The following is a 22,895-nucleotide window of genomic DNA, read 5'->3' as shown; positions in this document are numbered from 1 at the left end:
CAGCATTTGAAATAGATAAAGTAGCATTGGGTCAAATATTATTATAAATTTTGCGAAGTCCAAAAGATCGCACGTCCGAAACAACATTGCAATTGTTACTTTAAGTAAAAATAAGTTGTATTTGTCACTAAAAACCGAAATTAACTTCGAAAAGGTTGCGACAAGAAGTAGTCCACCGGCAAAGCTATCTGTGACGCCCAATTTTGCATCGTTTAGTTCGTGATTAAGAACATTTCTCCAACAACAATTTGAATTTAAATTTTTTTCAAAGTTAAAAAAGATAAATTCTCCATTTTAGAGGTCACTTTTTTCAACATCCCATGAATTTGCCTTCCCCTCCCCTGCCTAGGCATGACTTTGCCTTCCCCTCCCCCTTACGTGTAGTGAAATGCATGATGTTCTTAAATTAAATTTTAACATCCCATAAATTTTACTACATTGTTCAGCATCAATAAACTTTTCTTTGCACCAAAAACACACACACACACACATTTTTTTTTTGATTAGTAAAAAAAGAAATTCATTAAAAAATATGAAATTGAAGATACAGAAAGATGACAAGTATCGAGAGAAATTCGAGAAAGTACAGACTATCCCTACTGCTGCTATTCACAACCATCTAACCAGCTCCTCGGCCTCACGATATTAAAGACAAAAATAAATAATAATAATAAAAAAAAAAGTTAAGAAGAACTTACCATATATATATATGGGATGCAATACTTGGACGTCCTTGATGAAGCTCAGTTACATGTATTTCATACAAGTGCCCTGCATGCCTAAATTGCTAATTAAAATGGTGGTAGCACATTTGCTCGAGGATAAGTATGATACAGGAAATTTCACTAAAAAAAGTTTGCCAAATAAGTTTTTTGTGTTTTCAAAAAAAAAAAGAAAAAATAAATAAGTATATAAAAAATAAAGAAGAAGAAAAGAAAACCACGACACCAAACAGATAAGATTCATTAAATATGAGCATGTCCATTGGATGAACGTAACACACCCACCACCAACTTTTTTCTTTGGGGTAAGTGAGAACCACAAAAAAGAAAAAAGATCAAAGTTTGCAAGATAGCTCAAGACAAAGACCTAAAGAGCGACATGTAAACCTCAGAGGAAATCTTGACAACAATATCAAAACCAAAACTTAAACCATTAAACAGGATTCCAACATACACCCATAACTGGGTTAATAAAACTTAATTTAAGGAAACATTTACTGAAGAGCATAGAAACAACTTCAATTACATAGTAGAGCTTAAGCTTTCATAATTTTCTCAGCCTTATTAAAGATTGAGAAATCATCTTTTTGATGATCTGGCTTACGGTCTGTCAATTTCCAAGAGTTCAAGAAATCATCTTTGAGATGATCTGGTTCATGGTCCATCAACTTCCAAGTGCCATCCGCCTGTTGAACCATGCCCTTGTTCTTTTCAACCTGCCACGAAGCTGGTATTAAATATTCATCTTTTAAAGCATCCACCAATTTGTTAACAAGCGCAATATCACGATCAACTACCAACTTGAACCCTCCTTTTGATCCTTGTGTACCTGCAACACCATGTAGGTAAGCTTCCGAGTTATGCCAACTTTTCAGAGTTCCAGGTTTCTTCAAGTACTCTGACTGGAGGGTTCTAAGTGGTGAAGATAACTTTGGACCCTCTAGATATTGATCTACGGCAGCAGATCATTCACTATGGAGAAATGGCTCAAGCAACTTATGACAACTTCATCTGCGATAAGTTGTCCAAATATGCAGGAAGCAACCGGTATACAAAGCAAGGTTCTAAATATCGGCCGGTATGGTTCGTACCGGAAAATTGGAGTGGCGAGTCGAATACTCGCCTGTATACCGGTGAGAATGAATTTTGCGTCCGTTGTGACCGATTCCCGATACGTATCGGCCTGAATCCGATACGTGAGCGATATAGTTTCGATACAGTCCGGTACGGCTGAAAATGGAGCAAAGCACCTGCAAAAATAATTGAACAAAGCACCTGCAAAAAATAATCGAATCGAAGCCAAACCCATCACCGATTTCAAGCTTCTTCGTTGAAGGTTTGTTCTCTCATGCTCTGTTTGTATTTGTTATGCTTTGTTTTTTCTTTTGACTAAATAAGTCATGCTTTTGCTTGTTCAGTTGTTGTTTTCGGTTTATAATTTTTTTTTCCTGTTTATTCTGTGGTTATTTTTTATTTATATTATGGGATGGGATGGGAATAAGATATATTTTAATATATATTTATGATTCTTCAAATATTTATATATATTGAAGCAAAGCTCTGCAGATCCCCATCAACCTTTATATTTGATGTCCCACTTTGTTTTTCTATTTCAGTCTCCCATGTGTTGATTAGTTTCTTTGCAGAGTCCAACATTATGTGCACCAAATTCTGAATCATATTTTTCCCATTTAATCATTTTGTAAAAAAATATTTTTCCCATTTAATCATTATGTGCACCAAAATAAGTAAAAAAATATTTCCACATCAATTTTATATTAAAAGTTTAACATATATGCCAAATAAAAGCTTGAGACTAAAACAAATACATATCATTTAGTTGAAAACGAGTCAAAAGTGTCTCTACATATCAAAATTTCGATTAAAATGTGATAAATTAAGGCTAAAAGAGTCAAAAAATGCATAAAATTGAGTTTTAGAGGGATTGCTAATAATTTTTGAAATTTCACGGCCACGACGCTCGATGTCCGATATGTAACGGTCGATACTACCGATACCGATACTCCGCGATCGATACCGTTACATTACTCGATACCGATTTAGAACTATGATGCAAAGACAAACCTCTTTGCTAAGCTGGGTCTAGATCCATCGATGTATCGTGTGACTCAATATTTGTACGCAACATCATCAACCCAAGTCCTCGATGCATTCATCATGAAGTCTCTATCAAGAGAGGCATGGAGCAAAGAATCAAACTGGATGGGATATGTTGCGGTGGCCACAGATGAAGGGATGGCTAAGCTAGGGAGGAGAGACATTGTGATTGCCTGGAGAGGAACAATTCAGCCCTTGGAATGGGCTAACAACTTGCAAATTCTTTTAGTCTCACCTTCAAAAATAATTGGAGAGCAAGATGACGATACTAAGGTGCATCAAGGATTTTACTCTATCTACACTTCAAACAATCCAAGATCACCGTTTACCGAGGCCAGTGCTAGAGACTAGGTAAATTTGATAAACCAAAAAACATATAAGCTTATACTCTTAAGCAAGGAAAACTACCGAACCTAAAATAATTGATTAAAAATGAATTATATATAAATTTAAAGGTCAAATTGTACTGGTATTCCCTATATTTAATCCTTATGTCATTTTGGTCTATATAATTTTAATTAGCTCAATTTTGATCCTAAATTTATGATTTTATCTGAATTTGGTCTAATTGTTCCCAACTTTTAGTGTTTTTAATGAAAAATGTGCATATAAAAGACGTGTCGTAATTTTATAAGCAAAATTGTATACTTATTCAACTTGATAAGTTAATCTCAACTAATGTAGTGACCATTTTGCTTCAAATATCTTAATTATGATTATCAATTGGACTAAATTAATATAAAATCTAAAATTAAAAGTCGAAATTGAACTAATTCAAATGATAGAAGATCAAAATAACATAAGGAGCAAAATGCAGGGATTACTGATGTGATTTGCCCAGATCTAAACTATATATGTTCTGATTACACTCAAAATAAATTTATTGCACATGCTTTATTTTTACAAGCAACATTTTTGAACTTCCTAAAATTGTTGTTTAGGAAAAGATTGTCCATAATAATTTCTTAATTTGGAGAACAATGCCAAAACTAATATTGTTGTTTCATCATATTATATTTCAGGTTCTTGCAGAGATCATAAGACTTGTCGAGGAATACCAAAATGAAGAAATCAGCATAACCGTAGTTGGTCACAGTTTGGGTGCAGCAATTGCAACCCTAAATGCATTTGATATAGCTGCCAACGGATTTAACATTCATAGAAACCAGCCAGACAAGGCATGCCCTGTGACTGCCTTTGTGTTTGCAAGCCCAAGAGTTGGGGATTCAGACTTCAAAAAGGTCTCGTCTGGGTTGAAGAATCTTCATATTCTACGCATTCACAATGCCCTAGATATTGTTCCAAAGGTTCCATTCATAGGTTCAAATCTCAATTCCCTAGGCTGTATCAACTGTCTGTAGACAAAGAGATCACTGTGAAGTTGCAGATCGATTGTCGGGAGAGCAGTAACAATTGGTGCTTCAACTTTCGAAGATCCCTCCTGGGTTGGGAGGCGGATGAGGTGATTCGGTTGCAAAATATGCTGGGATCGGGGCCTTGCCTGCACAATGGCCAGAAGGACTCCATTAGTTGGAAGGCTCACCGCTCAGGAGTGTTTAAAGTTGGAGATGTCTACGATTGGTATGTGCAAAGTCTTAGCCGTGCGCATAGTGTAACAGATTTAGTGTGGAAGAATTTTGCACCTCCAAAGGCCCAATTCATCACTTGGCTTGCTTGGAAAGGTAGGCTGAAAACCTCTTCATTTCTTCACAGAATAGGAGTCCTAACAGGGTCTGAATGTGTGCTGTGCAAAGCTGAGGAGGAAACTGCTAGCCATCTCCTGCTGTTCTGTCCCTTTTCGTGGAATGTTTGGTCTAAAATCATGGTATGGTGGGGAATTCAGTGGGTAATTCCAGGCTCGGTTGAGGAGCTGATGCATTGGTGGTTGGGGTGGAAATTTAGGAAAAAGGCAAAGCAAGTCTGGAGAGCTATCTTCATCTCTGTGATTTGGTCTTTATGGAGATACAGAAATGACTGCACGTTTAACAATACCCAACCTGATATTGAGGAGTTGTGTGAGGTAATAAAGGTAAGAGTGGCCATATGGGTAAAGTACTATGGGATGGGATGTGCATACTCTATTCATGAGATTATTGCAAATATCAAATGGGTGAGCCAACAGATTTAAGGGTGAACCAACATATATAAAGTTGCTGCTGTCTGCTGGGGAGATTCTGTTAGGTGTGGTGTGTTTGCTGCTGTCTGATGGGGAGTGTGGATGTATCTAGCTAATGTTGGAGTAGCTCTGCTTTGGGTATTGGTTGTATCTCTGCTGGCCAAGGTTCACTGCTCTGGAGTGTCATGCTGCTGTGTGGTCATTATGGTGCACATGCTCATTCTCACATCTCTGCTGATATCTATTGGATGTCTGGTGGATCCCCCATCTGTTCTGCAGAATTTGTTTCCATCTGTCATGCTTGGCTTTCATGGTTGGGTAGGAGAAATATCAGTAGGCTTTGTATAGGTTTGCAGAAGGCTGTGTGTAAGTTTGGTTTCTCACCAAACATACACTAAGCCCCTTGGTGTTTTGTTCCCCCTACTCTGTTTACTTCTTCAATTAATAAAACTTTCTTTGCTCATCAAAAAAAAAAAAAAAAAAAAAAAGGTTACAAAAACGTGGGGGAAAAATTGGCAATTAACACTACCAAGTCGGAGTACTTGAAGCGTCCTGGAAATCTGCAAAGTTGGCATAACTTGGAGGCTTACCTTCATGGTGTTGCAGGTACACAAGGATCAAATGGAGGATTCAAGTTGGAAGTTGATCGAGATATTGCACTTGTTAACAAATCATTGGATGCTTTAAAAGATGAATATCTAATACCACCTTCTTGGCGAGTTGAAAAGAACAAGGGCATGGTTCAACAGACGGATGGCTCTTGGAAGTTGATGGACCATGAGCCAGATCATCTCAAAGATTATTTCTCGAACTCTTGGAAATTGATGGACGATAAGCCAGATCATCAGGAAGATGATTATGAAAGCTTAAACTCCACTGTCTAATTGAAGTTGTTTTAAGTAAATGTTTCCTTAAATTAAGATTTATTAACCTAGGTTATGAATGTATGTTGGAATCCCATGTAGTAGTTTAGGTTTTGATTTTTTTATTGTTGTCAAGTTTTCCTATGAGCTTACTTGTTGCCCTTTAGGACTTTGTCTTCAGCTATCTTGCATACCATTTTATTTTTTTATTTTTCTGTTTTTTTATTTGTTCGTAATAAATCTGACTCATCCAAAAAAAAGTTGGTGGTGGGCATGTTTCATTAATCCATAGTCGAAGAATCTTAAGTGTTTGGTATTGTGCTTGTTTTCTGTTTTTATCTATTTTTATTTTTATTTTCATTTTCATTTTTTTGAAAACGCAAATAACTTATTTGGTGAACTATTTTTTGAGAAATTTCTTGTATATCATACTTATCCTCCAACGAAAGACCTGCTTCCATGTCCTGCTCTCTCAGCCTTGCAACTAGTTGAAACATAATCACTTTTTTCGCTCACACAAACAAGGGGAAATAACACAACAAGAGTGTCAGAAGAAAAATATTAAAAAATTATGAAAAGGTATAATACTTTAATTATTAAAATATATAAATTATTTCATAATTTTGTAATACTTTTCCTCTAACACTATTGTGGTGTTATTCTTCCTAAAAATTACATATTAGTTTATAACATGTGCTATGCACATGAATAAACAATGATTAATAAATTTATTTTTTTATTAATAATAAAATAATTTTAAAAAGAACAAACAATAAATAAGAATAAGTACGTCTTAATTATTTTTAACTTACTGGTGGTTTGAAATTAGTTTTTAAATGACTTTTTGGATTTTTTAGGAGTTAAAAAAAAAAATCCTGTGTTTATAAATGAGTTTATTAATTTTATGGAAAAACTTGACTGACTATGTCATATGCCTACTCAAGAGGATTGTTGGTCATTTCTAGCCGCGGTTTAAAATTTTCAATTTTTTTTTTTAAGGTACATCGCAAATACATTTTAGCTTTTTAACTAAAGCTTTTTCGAGTTAAAAGGAAAACATCACAAACATGGACTAATTTTTTTTATTTATTATTTTTGTTTCTATTATTGTTTTGTCCAAAGTATTATCTAATAAATACATATATTATAATTAAATTTATAAAATTAAAACAACTAAATTTGCTAAAATTAAAAATATATATATATATATATACTTTACATTTTGTCTACGGAATTCCTAATTATAATTCATCCTATCAGAGTTTGTCCGATTACGTAACAATTTTATTTTTTGTCTCTCTTTCACTCCTCTATCTCTATTTTCTTATATGTAGTTTTGATGGTTGTGATAGATTTTAATTGTATAAAAAACATGACGTCGTGGTAGCATTTGAGTTTTGATGGTGGACAATAAATTCGAGTTTTACATCTTAAGGTGATTGCAAGAAAGAAAAAATGAAATGAAAGATTTAAATTTTTATATTTATTTCAAAAAGTGTATTAAGAAAAATGGATCTGCAATCTGTTCAGATTTAAATTTGATTTTTGCCATCTGTTCAGCTGCAATCTGTTTCTGTTCTGATGTTGTGGGTGGCATTTTGGATTGTTTGGGCAAAACTGTTCTAGAGGTTGAGTTTTGGCTGTAAGAAGAGTATTTTGGTTGTCCTGCGAGCTGTGCTCACTCTGTATCTGTTTCTGTTTTGAGGCTTGGTATCTTGATCTGCTACTATCTGGTGTGTTTAGGCTGCTACTGTTTTGGGGTCTGTTGAGGTAGTTGTGTTTTGGGGCTGCTTGTGCAATATCTGATTCAGGTGGTTCAGTGCAATACCTGTTTTAGCATTTCCTACCTATGCATTAATTGATTCAAGAAGATTATGCGGCATTTTTTTGTTGGTGTATCTGTTGGTCCCTCACCAACAGTTGTTGGGTTGGTGCTGGCTTATGTTGGCCTTTTCATCATCCCCCTACCCCCCTCCTCCCATCTTTATTGATGTCTCTCTTCCTTTCTTGTAAGGTTTTCCCTCATTAATAAATTTTTTGTGTTGATAAAATAGAAAAAGAAAAATGGATCTGCATATTGGTAATCACAATTTAATACGTGGTATAGAAAGGGCAATTTGGAGAATTAATTCAAGTTGCCAACCAAAGTCTGACACGTGGCAGTTCGTATTGGTAATAATGGATCTGCGTAGCACTGGAACAATTGAGAGGTACAAGATGATGTGACTTAATGGTTACTTATAAAGTTTAAATTCAAAATCAGGAGGGAAGCCTAACTGCAAGAGTGGAATAGTAGGACTGACTGTGAGAAAGCATATTCAGCAATCATGGGAGAACATTTTGACAGTTGGAAGCTCACTTCGACGATTATCATTGAAGAATATAAATAGTAGAGAATGCCCCAAAATGAAACCCCAGACTCAAATCAAAAAACTAATTTATTTACTTTTCCTTCCAGTTTTTCCTGTTCTTTATATTTCTACACTTCAATTCATGTACTGCACTTCATTTCCTAGGAGTAGTTTCAAATAGCTTGTTGCTGTAAACCTCTACGAGGCTAGGTCAGATCATTGTAAGTTTTCATTTTACTTAATGAAATTCAGATTCTGAAATTGTTCTTCACTTGTTGTTATTTACTAAATTCTCCAAAACAAGCCACCAGTAAAAGTCCTCTTCATTGAGACTGAGAGAACTATAACACAATCGTTTGATAATTGGTTAGCAATTAATATTCTGTAAAGACTAATTGATCCTTGCTGGCACGCTTAAAATTACATTATTAACCTTCGAAAGCCAAAAAGCCAACATATATTTTTGGCATGCCTGGTGGGATCTTAAAATGGCTCGACGTAGGAGACAAGGAGAAAATGAACGCCTGGAAGAAGGCGTAGAGGGAGAGGGAGATGGAAAGGTAGAGGTAGACGTACCTGATCTAGAGGATAATGTGATAACACATCCTATGGAAGCACCTATCTCATTAGAACCTATGGTCGAACAGACTAGCAACTCGGAACATGCACCACATGTTCAAAAAATTGGACGAGGCCATGAAATTGGACCATTCATTGTTCTATCTACTCAGCTAATGAATCCATGGGGAGGCTTGGTAGATGCCATGGGACAGCAGTTAATGTATACAATGGAAAGATGGGCAACATCCTTTATGGATCGCATGAATTCCCATCAACTAACTAGCACAAGGCATATGGAGGAAAATTCAAATATTCTTCAGCAAAGAGTGGTTAGAGATAAGCAGCGTATGCAAAGTAGTAGACATACTAATGGTCAGACTAGTAATTAAAATTATAAAAGACCATCACCTATGCCTTAGTCATGGTATGAGCCTCTTTTGAGGCTTGCGGTAAATCAAAATATCTCATTACCTAACAGTGAATCGGGATGGAAGGAAATTATCCTGTGAATCTTATTTACATTATATGCTCTTGTTCCGATTTATTAGGCTAACTTACTATGTGATGCACACACATACAAGTATAGACTAATTTGCAAAAATTGGAACAATTGATTTCATGTTTGTTTTGAAAAGAGTTTGTGAATGTGCCACTCGAAAAAGTGGGCTTAAATGTACATTAATCAAGTTATCTCGATTCAAGCAATTAGCCATCATCTGCCGGCATTTAAACAGTTTATTAGATAAGTACTTAGTCTCATGGTGAACCCGCTTTGCATGGCAATATTAACACACACATGCAATATGCTAAAGCAATGAATGTTCACCTAGTACTCAAAGCCAAAAACAGATGACAAAGTTAGAATAATGCATGATCCTAACTAATGCAATATGACTACTGCAACACATGCGATATGCAATCTAAATAGGCTCGACTACTTAACGTAACATGTGAATCAATTTGATAGCATGCGGTCTAAGCACGTATTCAAAGAAGTGTTAACTAGTCATGTAAGTTAGAATGATATGCCGAGCCCAATGCATGCAAGGCATGATATATGCTAAATGAAACATACTGCCCTAATCTAACCATCATAAGCAGGTAAATAAAAGGGAGAAAGATATGAAATAAGAGGACACACACATTATTACAACTGCTTGCCCTTGCACAGGAGGGTCCGAATAAACTAACTAACTAAACTAATTAACTAGCTATTACAAATCGAATTAACTAACTATGCTAGCTAGTTATTACAACATCACAACTAATTAACTATTCTAGCTAATTATTACAAATTGGAACTAACTAATTAATTAATTACAAAATTCTAATTTGCTAACTAATTAATTACAACATGAATACAACATGAAATAAAGTAACTAAATTAACTAATTAGCCCCGGGAAGCGAGGGATGCTCATGTATGCGCGAATTTCCACCCGAAAAGCACATTTTTCTGTTGCCAGAATGCTTCTGTTACATAGTAGAACACCTTTCACCTCAGCTACTGCTCTGTTCTGTTCCAAAAAAGCTGCTGCTCAATTTGACAAAAGTAGCCGGCCGGCCAGAAGTGGTGGCCTGCTGGCCACAAATGGTAGCCCGTCGTCCAGAAACAGTGGCTTGCCGGCCACTGATGCTTGGTTACTCCTGCTACAACAGAAAGCATACAGAGCATAAACAAGGTATTCTCAAGGGTTGTTTGCACAACTTATCCATCATTATCATCAAACAGCTCAATGAAGTAGTCAATTTGATTCACAAACCATCAATCGATATAATTTCATTGCATGATGGCCTATGAACCAAAGTGTACAAGTTCAATAAATGCAACAAATAAAGGCTCTGAAACCTCCTCCCTATCATGGATTGATCAAGAAAAGCGGTTGACATTGACTCTTGAACCGTTTACATCACTAACAATTATGAAACGATTCAAGACTCAAGGTTTCAATTAACGTCTGATTGAACCCTAACCAAGTTATTATCTTGCATCATTTTTAGTCCTCATTTTATTACTTCATTTTAATTACCAACCATTCATTAATCAATTAAGTCTAAGAGTGAGCTTTAAGTCCTCTAATGGAAAGGAATACCAAACCAAGAGTTGTTTTAGGTATGAGAGAAGTGTCATGCCATTGGTAATGAACCCCCAAAGGGATTAAACCATTAAGCAAGAGACCTCAATCTCAAACTTAAATAAACAAGTAGCTTGAAACAACTTTCAAAGCAAAGAAAAAGGCAAGAAAGGAGGGAGGTTGTAGAGGTGATTAAGGGTGATCACAAGCATGGAAAACAAGAAATAAACACTATCAACTCAAATAGGTTGGTGGCTAAGGCCTAAACCACCAAGCCTATGAAGACAATTATACTACAAGCACGTAATACAAAGCTCAAATGCAATGAACCACTAAAAACAGTCCTAAAACAGTGCTAAATCAATCCTAAAACAAGCTGGAATTAAGACAAAAATAGCTAAAACATGGAGCATGTTAAGCTAGTAAGCAGACACATGAAGGGGAGGCCACCCCATTCATTTTTGAGACCTCAAAACAACATTTTAGCTACTGAAAAAGCCTTGAGAATCAATGGTAAAAAACTCAAAAAAGGTTGACAACCAGGTGGGAAACACAAGGGTAAAGGCCTTGGAAGCTAGGTGGAAGAAATGGTGAGCCACCCCTCCATCTTTATTGGCCTTAAACCACAAGTTTTAGCCCAAAATTTTAGAGTTTAGGTAGCCCAAAAATAGTATGCAAAATAGCAAATAAAGCAAAGCAACAAGCCAAGACTTATACCTTTTGAAGAGGAGAACACTTTCCAAGTCACAAATCAACACTTGCACACCCTCAAGAGCTCAAACTAAGCTCAAAAGTGCCTCAACTCCAATACCACAAGGTTTGGTTTAGAGTGTATAGGCAAAAGCTTAGAAATTTGCGAGAGAGAGAGAGAGAGAGAATTTTGCTCCAAAATGTTCAACCCTCAAAAGCTTAGAAAAACATGCAACTCCCTCAAAAACATCCATACATACACATGTAGGCAGATGCAAGCATCAGTAAAAACAATTGGCATAGTTGGCATAAATATCTGCCAAAACACACTTGTGGCCGACAGGCCGCACACATGGCCGGCAGCCCAAAGAAAGGGGCCTGCAGGTCCAAGGATTGTTAGGCTTGAAAAACTAGGGCTTTGGTCCAAAATAAGACAAGATGTGTGTAGGGTTTGAAAACTCAAAGCCGTGGCATTCTGCTGAGGATTTCGAGCACTTGACAAGCATATAAAACTTCATCAATGGGCACACAAACGATGGTGTCTAAGTCGTAAGGGCGGTCAAAAATGGGGTGTCTACAATAGGCTACAAAGAATATTCTAGAAGTACAATGATGGAGAGTGTTCTAGACACTTCCTCCAACTCTATCTCATAGACTATTCTAGAATCATTCTAGAATGTACATATCTAGAAGGATCTACAAATATCTACAACTATTTATAAGTCTCTACAAAACTCTTGGGAGTTCTAGAAGCTTCCAACATTTCCAGGGCTTTCTAGTGAGGGATAACATCAAGATTTGTCAGTCTGTGACATTCTCCCCTATCTAATGCGACGACGCCCTCGTTGCGTCTTCTTCATGAAACCGTTTTATCTTTTTCTTGAATTGCCACAAAGCTTCTATCGGTTCCCAACTAGCCTCACAGTTAGGCAATCCCTTTCATTTTACCAAGTATTCATGACGTGGGGCAAAGCTTCGTCGTCAGACCACTCAGTCTGCTAAGACGGACTCTACCTCTTTGTCATAAGTTGTTGTGATGCCCAACAGTGCCCTCTTTGACTTGCCTCTATCTGGGTCTTCTTTATCTCCATAGTAGGGCTTTAAGTAGCTTATGTGGAAAACTGTGTAAAGTTTGAGATGTGGGGGTAATTCAAGCTTATAGGTAACCTTACCCACCTTTTTGATTCTTGGAAATGGCCCATTATATCGGCGTATAAGCCCTTTGTGTAGGCCTCCGGTGAACTTGTTTTGGCTAGACGAGATTTTCACCATCACCAAGTCTCCAACATTAAACTCTCGATGGCGCCTCATTTTGTCTGCACACTTTTTCATCTTCTTGGTTGCCTTACTGAGATAAGACCGTGCCACATCTACTTGTTTGTTCTATGTCTTAGCAACCTTGTAGGCCGATGGACTCCTTGTTGAGATGGTCATTAAAAAGTGTGGAGTGAGTGGTTGTTGCCTCGTGGCTAGCTCAAATGGACTTCGGTTAGTTGCCTCACTTCGTTGCAAATTGTGGGAGAATTGGGCTATATCAAGCAACTTTGCTCAATCATGCTAGTTGGCATTTACAAAATGCCTCAAATATAAAAAATAAAAGATAAACGAGAAATCATAATTTAAACAGCCAAAATAGAAAATCTGAGACAATCAAACATATTTTCCCTGTTTGGGTCAAATTCAGTCAAACCATCCTCTTAATAAATAAAGTTAATGGGTGAACTTAACCATGCTTGCAAAACAAAGTAGTTCAAATTAGATAACCCAAATCTAGAATTTCTTATAACACATGCCTACAAGTTAATCACACAATTATAAGCTCGGAGGTCGGAATATGAGAAATAATATTAAGAAAGGGTTCAGTATCATCGCTACTGGATTTGAACACTCTGCCGTTCTTTCTCTCAAATAATCTTTTTGTGGTCAAAACCATACTGAAGGTTTAAAAATAAAACCAAAAGTAATATTAAAATGATGCATTTTTATTTTAAACTACACATTTCAAAACTGTGTCATTTTGCTTCAACTTTAAAGATGGATGGTTGGATTAGAAAAACAAGATCTGTAGAAGATCTTGTTCCGTTGTTACCACCTCAATACACCTGACCTTGAGCCATTTGAATTTTGAAGCACCATGGAAACACCATGGTATGCACTTTTAACTAGTAGCCTCACAACACACAAATAAACCAACAACAAGAATTTGTAAAGAATCATTAAGTAAAAAAATAAAATCCAAAATGAAACTATAGAAAGTTATAAACAATTAAAATTAGAGGAAAAAAGACAAGATAATCACTGGAAATTCCACATCATGAATTTATGATGAAGGAAAATTTGAATTTCTCACTCAAATCACAATCTCTAATACATGTAAATATATACCAACATTAAGAGTTGGTAAAAGGATCATTATTCTAATTAGTTAGTTAGTTGAATTATGCAGAAGATTGTTTTTATGATGAGTAAATAGCAATTCTGGCTTTCCACAGCCACTGACTACTCTCGATACTCTTATGTTGTGTTTGGTTGTGGGATTTGAGGAGGGATTTAGAAAGGAAAATGGAAAAGGTAGGTGAAATGTAAATAAAACATACCTAAATTTCACCTACTTTCACACACTTTTTCCCTTTCCCTTTCCAAATTCCTTCCCAAATCCCCCAACCAAACACAGCATTAGGAATTTTGTCTGATGGGGTCATTCAATCTCCCTTCCCCCCAAGTTAGAATTATATCAAACCAACCTCAAATAGATGAAATTATTCATAAAATAAAAATTATATCAGCTCAATGGGGTCACAGTACACCAAGCGCGGCCCTTGAAATTATTTTAGCTCAGTGGGATCACAGTAGGGTAGTTAGTCATCTATCATGTATCAAATTTAATTTTGAACGTTATCACATGAATGATTGACAAATAAAGGCGATTATCTTTGCTTATTCACAAGGAAAATGTAGATATTCCACTATCCATTGTCTTCAAAAACAAAAATCCAACTATCTAAACCTTATTTAAGTTCCATTATCTTTTCGGGTAAATTATACTTTGCACCCCTGCACTTTACATCAAATCTCACTTTGGCCCCTACACATCAAATTGTGACACTTAACCTCCTGCACTTTTGGTCAAGTGTCACTTTGGCCCTTCTGTTAGCCTCATTGTTAACAGAGGTTAGTCACATGGAAAACATTGGAGGATAAATTATGCTTTGTACCCCCGCGCTTTACACAAAATCTCACTTTAATCCCTACACATCAAAATTGTGACACTTAGCTCCCTAAAGAATAACTTCTGTTAGCCTCATTGTTAGCAAAACGGTCAATGTGACACTTGACCAAAAGTGCAGGGAGTTAAGTGTCACAATTTAATTTGTCGGGACTAAAGTGAGATTTTGTGTAAAGTACAGGGGCGCAAAGTGTAATTTACCCTATCTTTTCTATTTTGCAGTTTAGATGGTAAGGGCAACAAATTCTTTTCCAAAAAGATTTAATTTCCAACTAAAGAGGAACAAATCCTACTAGTAAAAAACCTCAATTAGTTATGATTCATGAGAGCTATTTGGTTGTGTTTTGTGTGATATTTAATTATAATTCATTATTATTATTATTATTATTATTATAGTTATGGCTAGGTATCAAGTTATGTCATTTTATACTTTAGTTATGATTAATTTTCTTCTTAAGTTATACATTATTTTAGTTATGATTAGTGAAATATTTAGTTATGTTATGTTATGTTTTGTATTTATGACTCAAAAAGTATAAAATTATATCATTTTTTTTATTTAGTTATAAGATGCGTACATAGTCTTTTCCCGCAAAAAATAAAATAAAAATTGAAATGAAGTGAATAATTTTATATATATCAAAATGAAATGAAATATTACAATCATTAAATTAAATAGATAATATTTAATGAATAATTTTTATTTCAAAATGAAATAAAATATTACAAAAATTTATATCATTAAATAAAATAGATAAATATTATTAAAAATTTATTTTTCGAGCCAATTAGGCCAAACCGCAAGCTGGGCTCACTAGCTGGACTGGGCTTCAAAACAGAGGGCCTAGGGTCTCAGGCATTTAAGAGTGTAAATCTAGCTTGGCCCATGTCGAGTCTCGCAGACTCTCGCCAAAATTCGGGTCGGGCCACGTGCCAAAAACATATGCCAAGGCCCAGACCCAGGCCCAGGGATATTCGGGCCAGTGGGCCGGGCCTCAGGCAAGCCCAGTGGACTTGGACCTGGCCTCGGGCTTGGGCCGGCTTAGGTGGGCCTGATCAATTTTCTTTTTGTTTTTTTAAATTTTTTCTACTAAAATTTTATTATTTTTCACAAAAAAATACACCAAGCCTCAGACGGATCGGGCCTTGAATGGGCCTTAAGCGGGCCGATGAGTTGGCCCACGGGTCGGGTCAGGCTTCAAAATGATTGGGCATGGCCTCGGGCTTGGATGAGCATAGTTAGGTTGGGCAACACCAAGCTGTGAGCCGTCTTCAAATGGGCCACGAGCCAGTAGATCAAATTTACACCCTTACTATTAACTCTAGTAACAAGGGAGAAACCAATTTGGTATTGATGAAGTTGTGTGTACTTTTATTTTTCAAAAGCAACAATTTACGATTTTGTTTTTAACCATTTAAAAGGCCATGATATATGGATAAATACAAAAATTCTTGTATTATTAATTAGGGTGTTCAAATTATCCAGTGAACCAAATGACCGAATTAAATCAACCTCTTGGGTTGGGCTGGGTTGGTTTTTGAATTCATTGGTTTGGTTTTAGATCTTCAAATTGTTAAACCAATAGGATTAGGTTAGATCTTGGTTTAGGACTTACTTAAATCAAACTAACCCGATAACCGAACATATATATATTTAAAAAAATTATATTAAAAGAGTAAGGCACTTTTGCAGCGTTATGCAACCAAAATTCAAATTATTGTCATGACCATAGCAAGAGATTACCTTGAGTTATACGGCAGTGGGAAACAAAAGTTCAACAATGTATTGACTAGACTAGCAGCTCAATCTAACGAGCTTGCTTCACCACATAGTTGTGGACTTCTCTCAAACATGGGTTATATATATTTCTCAAAGTACATTTTATTGTTAATGATTTTTTTTTATATATATAATTTACTTAAACTATTTTATTTTGATTTTTAAGTTTTAAATAATCTTTTACTTTTTATTTATATTATGTTTAAATGCTTCCAGTGTGCAGTGTGTCAGCTTGGGTTGGTTCCTTGCCGACTTGGTGCCATGCAATCTTTTTTTTTTTTTAATAACCGAGTATTCGGGCCAGGTGCCATGCAATCTTATGATTGAGGCTCTCTCTCAAATGCGAACTTAGTTGGAATTATAGTTTGTCAGCTTTGACGCATTTTGCATCTTATTTATTTATTTTTTCTTTATTTATTGTATCTTTGTTTGTTATTGAAGTACTCAATAAAATTTTCTTTTGTCGATTAAAAAAAAATTTGTTTCAATGTTAAAGATTTATTTATTTAATTATTTATTATTGATATATTCAATTATTTTTAATATAACAAAACTCGGCCTTGTTTGACATCTTTTAAAAAAGTCAAAAAGTCACTATACTATTTAAGTCATATCATCTTATTTAAGTCACATCACCTCTCAACCATATCACTTTAAACCCAATCTATATTTCATAAAAGTCAAAAAGTACACTTATTTACATTATCTCAAACCACCCCTAGTTTTAAATTGAACCAACCCATACTACATTGGATTGGTTTGAGTTAGTTCTAGTACATGATTGGTTTGGTTCTGAATTCAAAAATTTGAAACCAATCAGATTGGATTAGTGCTAAATTTAGCACCAAACCCAACCTAAGCAAATTTAGCACTATTAACTCCACTTTTAGAACAAGATTTTCAATGAATTCAATTATTAATATTTATATAAAAACATCATATCTCTTCAATTACAAAGTGGTTACAAGTATTTTTTCTTAGCACACATGTGTGCCTCCCCTTTTAATAAATAATAAAATTTTCATTTCTCTAATCACTAAACTTTTAAATTAGATAGTAACAATTTCACATGATGGAATAAATATGAAGCCAGCATTTGAAACAGATAAAGTAGCATTGGGTCAAATATTATTGTAAATTTTGCGAAGCCCAAAAGATCGCACGTCCGAAACATCATTGCAATTGTTACTTTAAGTAAAAATAAGTTGTATTTGTCGCTAAAAACCGAAATTAACTTCGAAAAGGTTGCGACAAGAAGTAGTCCACCGGCAAAGCTATCTGTGACGCCCAATTTTGCATCGTTTAGTTCGTCATTAAGAACATTTCTCCAACAACAATTTGAATTTAAATTTTTTTCAAAGTTAAAAAAAATAAATTCTCCATTTTAGAGGTCCCTTTTTTCAACATCCCATGAATTTGCCTTCCCCTCCCCTGCCTAGGCATGACTTTGCCTTCCCCTCCCCCTTACATGTAGCGAAATGCATGATGTTCTTAAATTAAATTTTAACATCCCATAAATTTTACTACATTGTTCTGCATCAATAAACTTTTCTTTGCACCAAACACACACACACACACACACACACATATATATTTTTTTGATTAGTAAAAAAAAAATTCATTAAAAAATATGAAATTAAAGATATAGAAAGATGACAAATATCGAGAGAAATTCGAGAAAGTACAGACTATCCCTACTGCTGCTATTCGCAACCATCTAACCAGCTCCTCGGCCTCACGATATTAAACACAAAAATAAATAATAATAATAATAAAAAAAAAAGTTAAGAAGAACTTAACACATATATATATATATATATATATGGGATGCAATACTTGGACGTCCTTGATGAAGTTCAGTTACATGTATTTCATACAAGTGCCCTGCATGCCTAAATTGCTAATTAAAATGGTGGTAGCACATTTGCTCGAGGATAAGTATGATACAGGAAATTTCACTAAAAAAAGTTTGCCAAATAAGTTTTTTGTGTTTTCAAAAAAAAAAAAGAAAAAAAAAAGAAATAAATAAATAAAAAATAAAGAAGAAGAAAAGAAAACCACGACACCAAACAGATAAGATTCATTAAATATGAGCATGTCCATTGGATGAACGTAGCACACCCACCACCAACTTTTTTCTTTGGGGTAAGTGAGAACCACAAAAAAGAAAAAAGATCAAAGTATGCAAGATAGCTCAAGACAAAGACCTAAAGAGCGACAAGTAAACCTCAGAGGAAATCTTGACAACAATATCAAAACCAAAACTTAAACCATTAAACAGGATTCCAACATACACTCATAACTGGGTTAATAAAACTTAATTTAAGGAAACATTTACTTAAGAGCATAGAAACAACTTCAATTACATAGTAGAGCTTAAGCTTTCATAATTTTCTCAGCCTTAGTAAAGATTGAGAAATCATCTTTTTGATGATCTGGCTTACGGTCCGTCAATTTCCAAGAGTTCAAGAAATCATCTTTGAGATGATCTGGTTCATGGTCCATCAACTTCCAAGTGCCATCCGCCTGTTGAACCATGCCCTTGTTCTTTTCAACCTGCCACGAAGCTGGTATTAAATATTCATCTTTTAAAGCATCCACCAATTTGTTAACAAGCGCAATATCACGATCAACTACCAACTTGAACCCTCCTTTTGATCCTTGTGTACCTGCAACACCATGTATGTAAGCTTCCGAGTTATGCCAACTTTTCAGAGTTCCAGGTTTCTTCAAGTACTCTGACTGGAGGGTTCTAAGTGGTGAAGATAACTGGAAGGGCCTATTGGACCCTCTAGATATTGACCTACGGCAGCAGATCATTCACTATGAAGAAATGGCTCAAGCAAGTTATGACAACTTCATCTCCGATAAGTTGTCCAAATATGCAGGAAGCAACCGGTATGCAAAGCAGGGCTCTAAATATCGGCCGGTATGGTTCGTACGAGAAAATTGGAGTGGCGAGTCGGATACTCGCCGGTATACCGATGAGAATGAATTTTGCGTCCGTAGTGACCGATTCCCGATACGTATCGGCCTGAATCCGATACGTGAGCGATATAAATTCGATACAGTCCGGTACGGCTGAAAATGGAGCAAAGCACCTGCAAAAATAATTGAACAAAGCACCTGCAAAAATAATCGAATCGAAGCCAAACCTATCACCGATTTCAAGCTTCTTCGTTGAAGGTTTGTTCTCTCATGCTCTGTTTGTATTTGTTATGCTTTGTTTTTTCTTTTGACTAAATAAGTCATGCTTTTGCTTGTTAAGTTATTGTGTTCGGTTTATAATTTTTTTTTCCTGTTTATTCTGTGGTTATTTTTTATTTATATTATGGTATGGGATGGGAATAAGATATATTTTAATATATATTTATGATTCTTCAAATATTTATATATATTAGGAGCATTTATATATATTGAAGCAAAGCTCTGCAGATCCCCATCAACCTTTATATTTGCTGTCCCACTTTGTTTTTCTATTTCAGTCTCCCATGTGTTGATTAGTTTCTTTGCAGAGTCCAACATTATGTGCACCAAATTCTGAATCATATTTTTCCCATTTAATCATTTTGTAAAAAAATATTTTTCCCATTTAATCATTATGTGCACCAAAATAAGTAAAAAAATATTTCCACATCAATTTTATATTAAAAGTTTAACATATATGCCAAATAAAAGCTTGAGACTAAAACAAATACATATCATTTAGTTGAAAACGAGTCAAAAGTGTCTCTACATATCAAAATTTTGATTAAAATGTGATAAATTAAGACTAAAAGAGTCAAAAAATGCATAAAATTTAGTTTTAGAGGGATTGCTAATGATTTTTGAAATTTTACAGTCACGACGCTCGATGTCCGATACGTAACGATCGATACTACCGATACCGATACTCCGCGAGCGATACCGTTACATTACCCGATACCGCGATTTAGAACTATGATGCAAAAACAAACCTCTTTGCTAAGCTGGGTCTAGATCCATCAATGTATCGCGTGACTCAATATTTGTACGCACCATCATCAACCCAAGTCCTCGATGCATTCATCTTGAAGTCTCTATCAAGAGAGGCATGGAGCAAAGAATCAAATTGGATGGGATATGTTGCGGTGGCCACAGATGAAGGGATGGCTAAGTTGGGGAGGAGAGACATTGTGATTGCCTGGAGAGGAACAATTCAGCCCTTGGAATAGGCTAACAACTTGCAAATTCTTTTAGTCTCACCTTCAAAAATAATTGGAGAGCAAGATAACGATACTAAGGTGCATCAAGGATTTTACTCTATCTACACTTCAAACAATCTAAGATCACCGTTCACCGAGGCCAGTGCTAGAGACCAGGTAAATTTGATAAACCAAAAAACATATAAGCTTATACTTCTTAAGGAAGGAAAACTACCGAACCTAAAATAATTGATCAAAAATAAATTATATATAAATTTAAAGGTCAAATTGTACTGGTATAAAAAAGTGTGAGGCGGAGGGGGCTGGCTGTTTGGGCGCGCGTAGCAGTAGTAGGGGTAGTTTGTACCTTCCGAATCTCTCTCGGTGCGCCTCATCTTCCTGTACTCTTAATTTTATGCTGTTAATGAAATTTTCCTTTGCTGATCAAAAAAAAAATTGTACTGGTATTCCCTATATTTAATCCTTATGTCATTTTGGTCTATATAATTTTAATTAGCTCAATTTTGATCCTAAATTTATGATTTTATCTGAATTTGGCCTAATTGTTCCCAATTTTTAGTGTTTTTAATGAAAATGTGCATATAAAAGACGTGTCGTAATCTTATAAGCAAAATTGTATACTTATTCAACTTGATAAGTTAATCTCAACTAATGTAGTGACCATTTTTCTTCAAAAATCTTAATTATGATTATCAATTGGACTAAATTAATATAAAATCTAAAATTAAAGGTTGAAATTGAACTAATTCAAATGATAGAAGATCAAAATAACATAAGGAGCAAAATGCAGGGATTACCGATGTGATTTGCCCAGATCTAAACTATATATGTTCTGATTACACTCAAAATAAATTTATTGCACATGCTTTATTTTTACAAGCAACATTTTTGAACTTCCTAAAATTGTTGTTTAGAAAAAGATTGTCCACAATAATTTCTTAATTTGGAGAACAATGCCAAAACTAATATTGTTGTTTCATCATATTATATTTCAGGTTCTTGCAGAGATCAGAAGACTTGTCGAGGAATACCAAAATGAAGAAATCAGCATAACCGTAGTTGGTCACAGTTTGGGTGCAGCAATTGCAACCCTAAATGCATTTGATATAGCTGCCAACGGATTTAACATTCATAGAAACCAGCCAGACAAGGCATGCCCTGTGACTGCCTTTGTGTTTGCAAGCCCAAGAGTTGGGGATTCAGACTTCAAAAAGGTCTCGTCTGGGTTGAAGAATCTTCATATTCTACGCATTCGCAATGCCCTAGATATTGTTCCAAAGGTTCCATTCATAGGCTACAAAAACGTGGGCGAAAAATTGGCAATTAACACTACCAAGTCGGAGTACTTGAAGCGTCCTGGAAATCTGCAAAGTTGGCATAACTTGGAGGCTTACCTTCATGGTGTTGCAGGTACACAAGGATCAAATGGAGGATTCAAGTTGGAAGTTGATCGAGATATTGCACTTGTTAACAAATCATTGGATGCTTTAAAAGATGAATATCTAATACCACCTTCTTGGCGAGTTGAAAAGAACAAGGGCATGGTTCAACAGACGGATGGCTCTTGGAAGTTGATGGACCATGAGCCAGATCATCTCAAAGATTATTTCTCGAACTCTTGGAAATTGATGGACGATAAGCCAGATCATCAGGAAGATGATTTCTCGATCATTACTAAGGCTGAGAAAATTATGAAAGCTTAAACTCCACTGTCTAATTGAAGTTGTTTTAAGTAAATGTTTCCTTAAATTAAGATTTATTAACCTAGGTTATGAATGTATGTTGGAATCCCATGTAATAGTTTAGGTTTTGATTTTTTTATTGTTGTCAAGTTTTCCTATGAGCTTACTTGTTGCCCTTTAGGACTTTGTCTTGGAGCTATCTTGCATACCATTTTATTTTTTTGTTTTTTTGTTTTTTTATTTGTTGGTAATAAATCTGACTCATCCAAAAAAAGTTGGTGGTGGGCATGTTTCATTAATCCATAGTCGAAGAATCTTAAGTGTTTGGTATTGTGCTTGTTATCTGTTTTTATCTATTTTTATTTTTATTTTCATTTCCATTTTTTTGAAAACGCAAATAACTTATTTGGTGAACTATTTTTTGAGAAATTTCTTGTATATCATACTTATCCTCCAACGAAAGACCTCCTTCCATGTCCTGCTCTCTCAGCCTTGCAACTAGTTGAAACATAATCACTTTTTTCACTC

At 35.2% G+C, this 22,895-nt stretch overlaps 2 protein-coding genes across 3 annotated transcripts; both read left to right on the top strand.

Moving 5' to 3' along the window:
• Positions 1–2,320: 2,320 nt before the first annotated feature.
• LOC114265301 (phospholipase A1-IIgamma-like) lies at positions 2,321–6,104 on the top strand. Of its 2 annotated transcripts, XM_082903210.1 has the most exons (3): positions 2,321–3,113; positions 3,863–4,160; positions 5,446–6,104. In XM_082903210.1, the coding sequence occupies exons 1-3, from the start codon at positions 2,838–2,840 to the stop codon at positions 5,838–5,840; spliced, it is 969 nt and encodes a 322-aa protein (XP_082759336.1). In that variant the 5' UTR covers positions 2,321–2,837; the 3' UTR covers positions 5,841–6,104. The 2 variants fall into 2 exon arrangements, 1 of the variants encoding a protein (XP_082759336.1); XR_014349419.1 differs by lacking the exon at positions 5,446–6,104 and having other exon boundaries at positions 2,970–3,191; positions 3,863–4,000.
• Positions 6,105–19,546: 13,442 nt separating this feature from the next.
• On the top strand, positions 19,547–22,547 carry LOC114264426 (phospholipase A1-IIgamma). Its single transcript, XM_082903209.1, is given in 3 exon segments — positions 19,547–19,687; positions 20,343–20,841; positions 21,681–22,547. Coding segments are annotated over 2 exon segments (1,062 nt in total). The 5' UTR covers positions 19,547–19,687; positions 20,343–20,487; the 3' UTR covers positions 22,389–22,547.
• Positions 22,548–22,895: the final 348 nt, after the last annotated feature.

The sequence above is a fragment of the Camellia sinensis genome, chromosome 13, assembly GCF_055761805.1.
Source record: "Camellia sinensis isolate YWXY chromosome 13, ASM5576180v1, whole genome shotgun sequence".
NCBI lineage: Eukaryota > Viridiplantae > Streptophyta > Magnoliopsida > Ericales > Theaceae > Camellia > Camellia sinensis.
Note: the sequence above shows the minus strand (reverse complement) of the source record. Positions and strands in the feature narration are given on the sequence as shown.